At 46.2% G+C, this 12,054-nt stretch overlaps 1 protein-coding gene across 4 annotated transcripts in view; it reads left to right on the forward strand.

Moving 5' to 3' along the window:
- The first annotated feature begins 2,933 nt into the window (after positions 1-2,933).
- Positions 2,934-12,054, forward strand: part of GSPT1 (G1 to S phase transition 1) — a 34,274-nt gene continuing 25,153 nt past the window's right edge. Inside the window, exon 1 of one of the 4 annotated variants that reach the window (XM_014864974.3) lies at positions 2,934-3,378. Coding sequence is in view for 2 of the 4 variants with exons in the window: in XM_044746468.2 (XP_044602403.2) it covers positions 3,696-4,047 (352 nt within the window). In the remaining 2 variants the exon portion in view is untranslated. Of the gene's footprint in view, positions 4,048-12,054 lie in introns of all 4 variants that reach the window. The other 3 variants (XM_014864725.3, XM_044746468.2, XM_044746466.2) reach the window with 3 other exon arrangements.

Here is a 12,054-nt window from a genome sequence, read left to right on the forward strand (position 1 = left end):
AGAGAGAGGAAAAAGCTAGCTACTTTTAAAGAAACAGGACTGGACTAGATAAATTGACCCACTATATATTTACACATCCTAGAGACATTGCTTCCCCTACTTTACCATATATTATAAATGTATTCCCATGTCAGCACCTACTGTTTGGCTCTTTCCGATCACTGCCTATTATTTCATAATATTGATATACCATCACTTATTTAACCATTTCCCTGGTGATGGACATTTAGGTTGTTTCCAGTTTGGAGCTACTGCAAAAATGCTGGAAAGGACAGCTTTTCACACTTGTGCTCGTATTTCTGTAGAAAACATACCAGGAGACTGCTACTTGTGTGCATGCATTTTCACCCAGTAAAACCCTGGAACAGCCATGAGTATTCATATCAACCTCATATTTGAAAGCATAAAAGATAAACTCTTACATTTAAAAAAAACGAACTAAGTACTGTGTAGTTGATTAAAAGGTGCAAATGCTGAGATCCTGATTCAGTTTCAAGGCAGAATAACTAAGGGAGGATAGGAAGATGCAGAGAACAAGAGAGAGACTACTAGGAATGCCAGCTGGTAGAATTTGCAGTGGAAGATGCGAATGTTCTGTCGTGAAATGGCTCAGAGCTTGAACAAGCACAGCTTTTCAAAGTAAAGCTGTTGTCAGGCTAACCCTGTGTGGATCGCAGTGAATAGCAGGGTGTCCTTGGAAAAACTCTTTCTTAAAGTTGACAATCCTGTCTGTCTCTCAACAGCCCTAAAGGAGTATAAAAGGGCAGTATGGTCCCAAACTCCCCATTCATTCACCGAATCACCCGTTAAACATTTATTAAGCACGTTTTCTATGCCAGGCATTATTATACCAGGCACTGGGAATATAAAGAAGATGAGAAAAGACCTTGACCTTCAGTTGCTCAGTCTTAGTACAACAGTAATTATCAAGAAGAGCTTCTCACTTTCCTGCTGGAAATTGCCTCACCCCTGGCAGGTCAAGGCTTCTGAAAACCAATGAAGTGGATTCTTTCCTAAATATCCATAATTATTCTATTCAGAGACTTGGAAGTTAATGACATCAAACTCCTTTTCTAAGCCACAGTCTTAGCGGTTTCTGTCTTTGTCCCTAGAAAAAGCACCAGGCACAAAGCAACTCTGCTAATTTAATTAGATGTGAAGAACTAACCTATCCGAGTGTGATCATCCAGTGCCCTACGGGTGACCCAGCTTGAAGTATGGAATGCAGTGACAAAATGGTTGGAGAAGGACAGTGTGGTTCACTATTTGAGTCAGGTGCTCGTGTGGACACTTCTTTTTTTGAAGAAGATTAGCCCTGAGCTAACATCTGCTGCCAATCCTCCTCTTTTTGCTGAGGAAGACTGGCCCTGAGCTAACATCTGTGCCCATCTTCCTCTACTTTATACGTGGCATGTCTGCCACAGCGTGGTGTGTCAAGCGGTGCCACGTCTGCACCCGGGACCCGAACTGGCGAACTCCTGGCCACCGAAGCGGAATGTGTGAACTTAACGGCTGCGCCACCGGGCCGGCCCCTTGTGTGGACATTTTCTTAGGAGCAGGTTGGGGAGTACAAATCTTGAGTGAGAAGATTCTTTATTTCGGACACATTGTATTTTCTTCTTGTTGTGAATATAAGATAAAAATATTTATCTCATTCAATAGCAATGCAGGTCTCCTAAATATGAAAGAAGGTCTGATTATTATATCAATTGTTGATAAGTTGTCTCTAAATCTGAGAGCAATCAACACCAACTTTAAAGTGGGACACTCTTAAGAAAGATTCAGTTGGGTCTTCAGAAAACTATATTAACATGTTGCAACCAGAACTTTGTACTAATCAGAGGAATACATCATCTCCCCTGGAAAAAAAAGTCAATGTCCAGATGATTTCGGGGAGCATGGCCCACAGACCTGATAAGAAACTTAAAGCCAGCCTTGTTATAATGGAGGTCTCTGGTTTCTTTATATTTACAGTGCTCAATATCCCAAGCATTATGTGCTAAAGAGAAAAAGCATATATGATATTTGCTAGTTTAATATTAAACACAATTTCAAATCACTTTAGTGTAGGACTTGTTTTAAAAGGTAACTGACAGCTTTGTTTTTGACCTGTCTCATTAGGCTGAGTTCTCTTTCATTTTTAAAACACAAATGTTTAAAATTAAAATTCCTATCTAGGTGTAGATTTTAGACAGTAACATAAGGTTGTTCAGAAACATCTACTCTCTGTGTGTTCACGCCTTTACCGTGTAATTTCTAGCAGGTTAGCTCTTCTGTCTAGACTCCTTGCAGAAAAAATATCAACACTATGTTTTTTTCTGTCTTCGGCTTCATATGGGTCAATTACAGGGAAACTTAACTGGTGCTCAGCACAAAGGTATTCTCCTACCTCATGCAGTTGGGTCTAAGTATTTATCTTTTGCTCTGTTTCTTTTCCCATCTTTACCTAAACGCAACCTGTCAGCGTGAGATGCAGTCAATAAAGTACGTACTACGGGAATACTGGGAACACTGGAGCAAATCCGACCATTCAAAAAAACCCCACTTCATTTAATAGTGCCTAAAGAAGCTGGACGCAGCAAAACAAGCCTATGAGTTGGGTACAGCTGGATACATCACAGCATATGGCAATCCTCTGTGCAATTTGCAAAGCCCTTGGCAGGGTGGAGGAAGGGATGGAAAAGTTTGGGAGAAGGCTCTAAAATGGCTAGTCAAACAGTGAGTCATTGCAAGTTTCCAGTTAATAACCCCCTCTGTCGGGGCAGAGCCTGGGCCCGAGCGGTTTACGAGCCACGCTGCAGTTCCAATTGTCATGTCTGAGGGTTTTATTCTCTTCCACCAAATGAATACAGAACATGAAAGACGCTCCGCGTCGGCTTTGAAATGTAGGGCAAAATCTGGCTGGGGGCGGGGAGAAGGAAGGTGCAGAGAGAGAGAACGAGATGGGGAGGCTGCGAGGCGCACAACGCAGAGAGGCTGGTGGAAAGGGAAGGAAGGAACTCGCAGGAGGGGAGAGCTTTTTGTCCTCCGTTTTCCCGCATCCTGTGCATAACGGGACGGAGTGGACCACCCCACGCGCTGAGAGACTCGCGGGCCGCGACCCGCCGCCCAGTCCTGCCAGGGCTTGCCCCCTCCCTGCCCCCACCCGGTGACAGGTGGGGCCGCCGAGCGGCTACGAGACCTCCGCCTCCTCGCGCTGCCTGCCGGGAGCAGGAGCCGCTTCCGGTTGCTCCCGGCCCCCGAACTCCGACTCCCGTCGGCCCCCGGGAAAACCGCAGCGGAGTGGCGCGAGAGCTGCCGGGACTCGTAGTTCCGTCTTCTGCCGCGCTTCATAGCCGGAAGCCGGGACGGACAGGACCGAGAACTACCGAGGCGACGGTACGGGTGGCGCCGAGGGGTCAATCCACGCAGGGCGTGGGGTTGGCGCTGAGGCGGTCGGAGGTGGTTGGGGTTGGGTGGGAGGAGATCCGCTCGCACACACGAGGAAGGTTGAGTCGCCGCCGCCGCCGTCGTCGTCGCGAGTGCGGAGTCGGGACTGGAGCTGCCGCCGCGTCGACGCCGGGGATTGTGTCGCGAGCCCCCGGGCCTTCTGCCTCGCCGCCTTCCCCGGGTCAGCGCGGCCTGCTCCTCCCCGGCCCGTCGCCCCCGCCTCCATTTCCCGCCCTCTCTTCACCACACACACGGCCCCCCCGATCATGGATCCCGGCAGTGGCGGCGGCGGCGGCGGCGGCGGCGGCGGGAGCAGTAGCGGCAGCAGCAGCAGCGACTCGGCGCCCGACTGCTGGGACCAGGCGGACCTGGACGCCCCCGGGCCGGGCCAGTGCGGCGGCGCCGGCGGCTCCGCGGCGGCGGCGGCGGCCGAGACCCAGCGTGAGCAGCTCAGCGCGGCCTTCAGCCGGCAACTCAACGTCAACGCCAAGCCCTTCGTGCCCAACGTCCACGCCGCCGAGTTCGTGCCGTCCTTCCTGCGGGGCCCGGCGCAGCCGCCGCCAGCTGGCGCCGCCGCCACCAACCACGGAGCCGGCAGCGGCGCGGGAGGCCCCCCGGGTAAAGGGTCGGGGTCGGGGACGCCCCGGGACGCGAGGGGCGGCGGGGCTGCGGGGGCGGAGCCCGCCGGGGTGGGGGCGGGGGCCGCGCGACCCGGGGCCCGGCGGCACGTGGGGCGCTGACAGCGGCGCCGGCAGGCCTGGGTGGGGCGGGCCGCGGCCGGCGTGCTGGGGGCCGGGCGGGGCGGGAGCGGCGGGCCGGGGACCCGGGGGGACCTGGGGGCCGCCCTTCCCCGGGGACCGCAGTCGCCCCTTGGAATCGGGACCGTATGTGACGGAGCGGGGGCCGCGGCGGATCAGCGCCACGAGGCCTGGAAGTGGGGACAGCTGGAGCCAGGAGCCGGCCGGGTGGGCGTTGAGGGATGCGAGGAGTCGGGGGGGACGGATGGCCGGGTTTCCCTTCACCTGCGGCCTAGACCGGAGAGCAGCTCTCGCTGCAATCCTGTTACTGAAGCTGTAATTACGTTTTAGACATCAATGGCCCCGAACCGTCCTGAAGGAATCCCGAGATGCATTGCAGTCTTGTGATCGGGCAGAAACTGTTGGCTATCAATACAAAGATCTTTTTCACCCTTAGCATATTGTAAAGTTCCCAAAGTGTCACAAAGTTAGAGCTTTTCACTTAATATGAATGTGTGTAGGAAACGACATTGATTCGTGTGTCCTCTTTCTTAAGTGGGACTTGGTCTTTCCTCCTTAGTGACACGTTTAAAATTTTTATGGCGTTAAAATTGTTTACCTTATTCAGGTTGCTTGGCATAACTCGCTCTTTTTCTGCGTTCGTGTGTCAGTCATTAGTCTGTTCAGACACTTGGGCATTTGTTATAACCTAATAGTTGTCACGTGTCATTCTGACCGGAGCTAGTAGACAGGCTTTCGGTGGTTTCAAGTTCGGTCTTTAGAAATCTTCCTGTATTTAGGGGCTGCTTAAGTCATAGCGTGCTTTCAGGTGCTGATTTTGTAGGAATGCCAAATGAGTGAACGTTTTTGTTCACTCATTTGTTCTCTAGGATCCAAGTAAAGTATTCTCCCCATATAAACGGGCTTATTTTAGGAGCTGTCAGTATTAGCTTAAAGAGAAAAAGAAAAGAAAAGGCTGAGGCTCCTTTTTATTTCGCCAGGGTATTGCTGGAGTGGATCATAGACGTTCCCAGCAGTTTATAAGGGAGAGCAGATTGTTGATTTCTCTTTTAAGCTCTGTGTTGTAGTATTTCTTAGATAAGTGGACATCGTGAGTGTGCCCTAAGAGTTTGATTTCTTCAGAAACTTTTGCTACAGTTTTCTCTATAGAGGCAAAAAGAGTTTGGAGAGATAGTTTGCGAAGTATGTGGGCACACGGTTTGGGGTTGGTTTTATTGACCGGTATTTCTTTTACGTGTGTGGGCAGTTGACGTTTTCCCTTTGAACAAGGTAGCTTGGCTTTTCTTTCTTTGTTTTGATCCAGCCATTTTGACTTCCTAAACTAGTTCACTTACCAGCTCCTAAAAGTGCCTGTTTCCCCATATCTTATCCCACAGATTTCTCTTACCCAGCCGTTTTCTTTTTGGGGCCCCTTCCTTATTCTGACCCACCAGTACCGCTCTGGCTAGATCTCACACTCCATTTCCAGCCCAGGTAGCCATCAGCCAAACAGTCATCAGGGGACAGCCATCCGAGAGCGGTGGTCTGGAATGGTGCTCATTGTTACCTCTTATGCGGGAGGGCTGTCCTCTCTCTTCCTGTTACTTGCCGTTCTGCACTTTTACTCTTAGTCCTTTTCTCTGTGCCTCTTCTAGAAGTTGGAGATGTAAAAATGTGTAGGGAAGTGCTTGTCAGTAAAAAAGTCCCTACATTATGGTCAACTTTTTCTTTTTTATTGGAAACCTATTTTGGGGTGTCTGACTTTACCAGCTGCTTCTACAAAATGCCAGCTAATGTTAAAAAAAAAAATTATCCCCTGTAGGATGTCTATTTGGAAAAGAATGGATTTTCTAAATTGAGATCCAGAGTTATGTGGGACTGTTGGATTTGCATGTTCCAGCCCATTCAGGTCCATAAAACAGCGCGTCAGAGCAGAGCACTGCGCTGGGGAGAAGCAGGGGAGAATTAGAAAGAGCGCTTGCGTTGAAATTTACAAAGGAGGAACCATGAAGTTTGCACCTTTTTTTTTAGAGCAAGGAAATGGACAGAAGGGCCAGCGCGTTTTCTTTTGTTAAGCCGTCTGAAATTTGTGATGGGTGTTTTTAAATTAGATACCAGCAGAGCTCTTGAAGGAGCCTAGAGAGAGAGCGCTAGAATGAATGACTTTTAAAATGGGTCTGTCTAGGATGAACGTCTGTCATTTCTTCTGAAAACACACTAGTTTGTTTTCTTCTCCTTCCTTACTTTTTTGGGGGGAAATCCTTTCAGGGGTGCCTTGAACACCCAGTAGAGGAGGATGCTTTTGCACAGGGTGGCACTCACCTTCACTGGGAGGCTGCTGGTTGTGCCTGTGTCCAGCCACCCAAGTCACAACTCGGGATTCAGTGTTGACCTTGGATCTCTTTGGCAATTCAATGTAGGTTTCCAAAGAAATGATTAAGTAGAACCCATTTAAGTGTAATTAAGTGTAATTCATTTAAGTGCAGTTCTCTAGGATCCAAGTAAATTGGCTAAGTGATGCTCTTTAAGGTAGAGGTCCTGAAATGAATGAAATGTAGAAGACGAGGGTTATATGTACTAGAACAAACATTTTCTGCGATAAGATGTTCTTATTTTAAGTGCCAACTTGCACCTAGTTCAGTCTTTTTTATTACTAGATGAGAAGCAGGTTTAGTGATGTTAATCAGGGTGACTTGGTGTCTTAGTCCTTTTGGTCTCCTATAGCAAAATACTACAGACTGAGTGGCTTATAAACAACAGAAGTTTATTGCTCACAGTTCTGGAGGCTGGAAGTGTGAGATGAGGGTGCCAGCCTGGTCAGGTGAGGGCCCTCTTCCCTGTTCGGGATGGCAGGCTGCTGACTTCTCGTGTCCTCACATGGGGCAAGGGGAGCTCTCTGGGGCCCCTTTATAAAGGCAGTAATCCCATTCAGGAGGGCTCCGCCTCCTAAAGGCCCCCCCAGTACCCTCACATTGGGCATTAGGATTCAACATAGGAATTTGGGGGGACACAAACGTTCAGACCATCGCACTTGACTTTTAGAACTGCTGGAGCTTCTAAAGTAATGGTGCAGTGTCCTTTCCACCAGCCAGCCCCAGTACCTCAAAACTCGGCCGGTAAAGAATGTGAGTATAGGGTAAAAGCAGCAGGCCTCAGTAGGCCCTCAGGAGGAGTTGTCTCCAAAAAGGAGCACATTGTATTGTGGACCCTGAATTTTAAAGAGAAGTGTTCTGTTTTGTAGTGTTTGGCTTTTGCTGAATGCCTTGTTGTGGGGAGGGGGTTTTCTTAAGTGTACAGGTTGGTGGTTTTAAGTATATTCACAAAGTTAGGCAACGGTCACCGCTTGGTGGATGCACGTGAATCACTGAATAGTCTCAAAGGTGACCTCTTCGGGGCCACAGAGGCGAGAAGATCCAGAATTAACGTCATGGTGGTTTTGCCCAGAAGGGCTCACACACTATTATTACAGTAAGTGATACCTGTTGACAGATAGATAAGTTTAGGTAGACGATAGGTAGGTTTCTGGGCTTGAGATTTGTGTTTCTTTTCCTTTAAGACTGAAGTGCCTGCAGTAACAATTCTAATGTGAAGGATGTTCAGGCTTCGGTGGGTCAGTACAGGGAAGAGAGCAGGGAGAGGAGGTCAGGGAAAGGTTCTGTTCCTGGAGTGGTACTTCTTTCCCTACCTAACTTCCTACCTGGGTCTTTTTTCTCTGATTTCTTTCTAATCATTTCTTACCGATTATTAGATTGGGCTCTTGTTTCATGATTTTACTTGCTTGAGTGGCTCATGCGGGACACTGTAGGGAGAAGGGAAGCAGCGACTCGTGCTGGGCCGTGTTGAGCAGCTGGTGAAACTTAGAGATTTTGATTGGGACTAAACTTTGGAGCAGGTTTTATTTAGTGTAGTTAGTACCTAGCTTTTTGCATTCTTTTGACATTCGTTTATTTTTCACCTTTTCTGGAATGGTACTGCTTGAAAGGACGGCTGTTAAAATTTATCAGGGTAAGTGAGGGAAATATTGGAGAGGGCAGATTTTAAGCCTTGTTTTGCTTGCTTTTGTTTGCTGGGGAGGAAATGTCTTAAAGTATTAAAGTAGTATTGTTTTTCTGGTTGAAGAGAAAGGAATGAAAAAGATGTGATAACCTTTTGGGGTGAGTTAGCAGTATTAGAATGGAATTTTTTGAGATGTGGATCGCTCGTTTTGCTCAGATATATGTCTAGCAGTTAAGGAACAAACATTAGCCTGCCTGCAGAAGGCAGGATGCTGTGCTAGGCACTTGAAACGACACCACCAAGATGAATAAATGGTGGTCCTCATGGAGCCTAGAAAGGGATCCGTTTCCTCCGGGGGAAGACACGGCATGGTAAGAGGGCCGCACAGAGGGTATAGAGGGCTCCCAAAGCCCAGAAGAGAATTGCTCACAGGTACCCTTGTGGACATCCTTTCAATCTTGTCACCCTAATCATAAAACTAAAGATCTACCTATTTTCTTAAAAAGTGGCCTTTGTGACTACCTAAAGTGTTTTTTTAATTGAGATAAAATTCACCCTTCTTGTATTTCTGTATTTTATTTAAGTTTGGTAGGAATTTGCTAGAGAAGAGTATTGGTTATCATTTTACACTGCTTGTCTCTTTCATATCAAACAGCAGTGAGCTACTGTGAGTCTGGCTAGCGTGTCTGTTGGGCACATTCATTTAGAATTTCATCATTCTAGTCACAGTTCTTAAAAAGCTTTGGATAGCACAATCAGAAGGACCTGCAACTAGAATATACAACTAGGTATTGGGGGGCTTTGGGGAGAAGAAGAAGAAGAAAAGATTGGCAATAGATGTTAGCTGTAGATATTAGGGTGCCAATCTTTAAAAAAAAAAAACAAACCTTTGGGAAGCAAGAATTTGGTCACTAGTTGAAGGCAGCACTCCGAGTTGTACCAGTTCTCCATCATAATTCTGCTTTTCTAGGTGAGAGAAACACTTAGTAAAGACTTTTTGAGCGTCTTTCCCTAGCCTAGCCTAAGAGCAGTAACACCAAATTCCAAACCACATTCCGACTAGGTAATTGTATGTCACTTCCCTTGGAACAAACAAAACGTGCATGCCTTAGAACGTCGTCGTGTCGACCAGAATTCCTGCTGGACCGTGCGGAACTCCAGTGGGCTGCCATACTACCAGGCAGCCTTTGTCCGTCTCCTGTGGGTGGTCGCCTTTGGGCGCAGAGGGGTGTTTTGCTCCTATCTTTGCACCTCCTTGGGGCTATCTGAAATGGTTCTGGTTTATGTGTTTTAATACCCCTCAACTTGTTTTTGAAGTAGATGGGATATAAATCATAAATAAGACTATCTTTTTTAGGGTTATTTGAAAAATAAAGTGGAATTTTAGTTATCTACAGAAGGTCTAATCAGGTTGGTATTGGCGTATATAGGTTCTTAGAATGTTAGGGCTGGAGATGACCCTAGCAGTAATGCAGTCTCCTGGTTTTCGGATAAAGAAACTGAAGCCTAGAGATGCTAAGTGAATGCCTATGGTCACTCACAGATTTAATGACACAGTTGAGTCTAGAATCCAAATTTGCCAACTGCTAGTTCAGTGCTCTCTCCGCCGCACCGTGCTGCTTAATAACAGAAAGCAGGGCACGCCGAGACCTGATTGCTACAACCAGCGTGCTTCTCTGAGACAGGGGCCCTGGAGTTTGCCATAAATTTTATTCTTAAAAGTTTGTGTAATTATTATGGGGCTTTGAAATGCTTGTTGTAATAATAAATTTATTGAGCATTTACCATGCGCTTAACATGCCCTTATCTTCACAACAATCTCTCGAGGTATAGATGCTGTTGACCTGTTTTACTGAAAAGAAAATTAAGGCTTAGAGAAGCTGAATAACGTAATGCAGTGACTTGCCTGAATAAATGGAGGAGCGGGGATTAGAATCTAGGTCTGATTTCAAAGCTTATGCTAGTCATAGTAACTCTGCTAGTCCTTTCCTTGTGACTTGATATTAAAAGATCTTTTTGGCTGAGACATTTTTTCAGAAACTGGGCCCATGAGTTTGTGGGCTGTGGCACCATCTCCGTGTTCTGTCTCAGTAGCAGGGTAACGCTGTCATTAGCAGGCAATGCTCTAATTTAAAGTAATATTTTGAAATTGCTTCTTCCTACGTTATAGGAAATGGTGATATAAAATACAGCTCTGATCACCACAGTCTGCAACATTGTGCCTTTCACCTTTAGGCTGTTAGGTAGTTAAGGCAAAACCACGGACATCTGTGTGTTGTGTAGGCTCTTCTTTCTGGTGTCTGCCTTTATTATTTTCTAGTGTTGTCTATGGGAGAAAACTACTTCAGTGTGCAATTTCGGTGAGACTACGTGGTCACTTGAGTGCTAGCAAATTTTTAGTTCTTTACTCACCCGTGCTTTAACATCTCTTGCAGATTGTTTCTCTGGTCCCTTCTTGGAAATTGACACGCATCCAGTTGTTTTTACTGAATGGAACCCTAATGAAAACGTAGTAAACATGTAGATAGACCTAGGGATTAGTGAGAAAAGTAAAGTGGTTAAGACCGCAAGGATCTAGTGATCTATGAAAATCAAAAGAAACTGCTGAAGTTAATTCAGTAAAAATCATTCGTACGTTTATTCTATATAGTGCACTGTGCCAACCTGGGGAGATACAGGCGTAGAGGAAAAAAGTCTCCATATTTGAGAAAAGCAGCCATTCTGGCAGTCTTTAATCTCCCAGGGGACAAGAACTAAGATATGGGTGGGTGTACTTACAGTTGAATACTAGAGTCTTAGCCTAGAGGAGTTCAGAAGAGAGATCATTAGCCCTTCAGGGTGGTGGGGTGGATGGGGAGTGGGAAAAAAGTGGAAAATCGGGTAAGGCAAGTTTACTACAATGGAGGAGAATCCTTAGGAGGAGCATGAACTGTGCACATGTGGCTATTTAAATTAATTAAAATTAAATGCAATTTAAAATTCATTTCCTCCGTTTCAGTAGCCACCTTTCAAGTGGCCACATGTGGCTAATGGCTGTCACATCACAGCATGGACACAGAACGTTTCCACCAGTGCAGATGCTTGTATTGGACAGAATTTTGTCACACTGTTTCTCACTTCTGTGCAGCATAAGACACTTGGGATTTCTGTGACCGCACTGAAGTTTTTATTTTTTCTTTAATGAACATAGCATTGAGCTAACAGGACTAACAAATTTCAGTTAGTATGGCTATTTTGAATATTGCTGTTTAGTATGTAAAAAGGATTAAAGATTAGTTTTATATCTAAAGCAGTACAAATTTAAATTGTTGCTTTATGAAATATATGAATTAAGCACTTTTCAAAAATTGGCCAGACATTTGTGTTTACAACATGTAGCTTGAATTAAGCGCGGCTTTCACTGCCTACCACGTGTGGCCTTGACTGACTTGTGCTGCACTGACGAACTGGCAAAGTGGGAGTCTCCATGTTGAAGGCCTTTGATACGTGATCAAATCTTTTAAAAAATTTTTATATTCTTTTTAAACATTGAGGTGAAATCCATATAACATAAAAGTAACCATTTTAAGGTGAACGATTCAGTGGCATTTAGTGCATTCACAGTGTTGTGCAATCACCACCTCTGTCTAGTTCCAAAACATTTTCATCATCCCAAATGGAAGCCCGCGCCCATTAAGCAGTCACGTCCCATTCCCCTGTCCTCCTAGCTGCTGGCAGCCCCAGTCTGCTTTCTGTCTCTGTGGAGTTACCCAGTCTGAATATTTGATGCAAGTGGAATCGTACAACATGTGACCTTTTGTCTCTTTCTTATTTCACCGTGATCAAATTTTAGCTAACTGCTTTAAGATTCAGATTATCATCTGTGTTAAACCAAAGGCAGCGCTGTTGCCTA

Source organism: Equus asinus, chromosome 14, assembly GCF_041296235.1.
Source record: "Equus asinus isolate D_3611 breed Donkey chromosome 14, EquAss-T2T_v2, whole genome shotgun sequence".
Taxonomy (NCBI): Eukaryota; Metazoa; Chordata; class Mammalia; order Perissodactyla; family Equidae; genus Equus; species Equus asinus.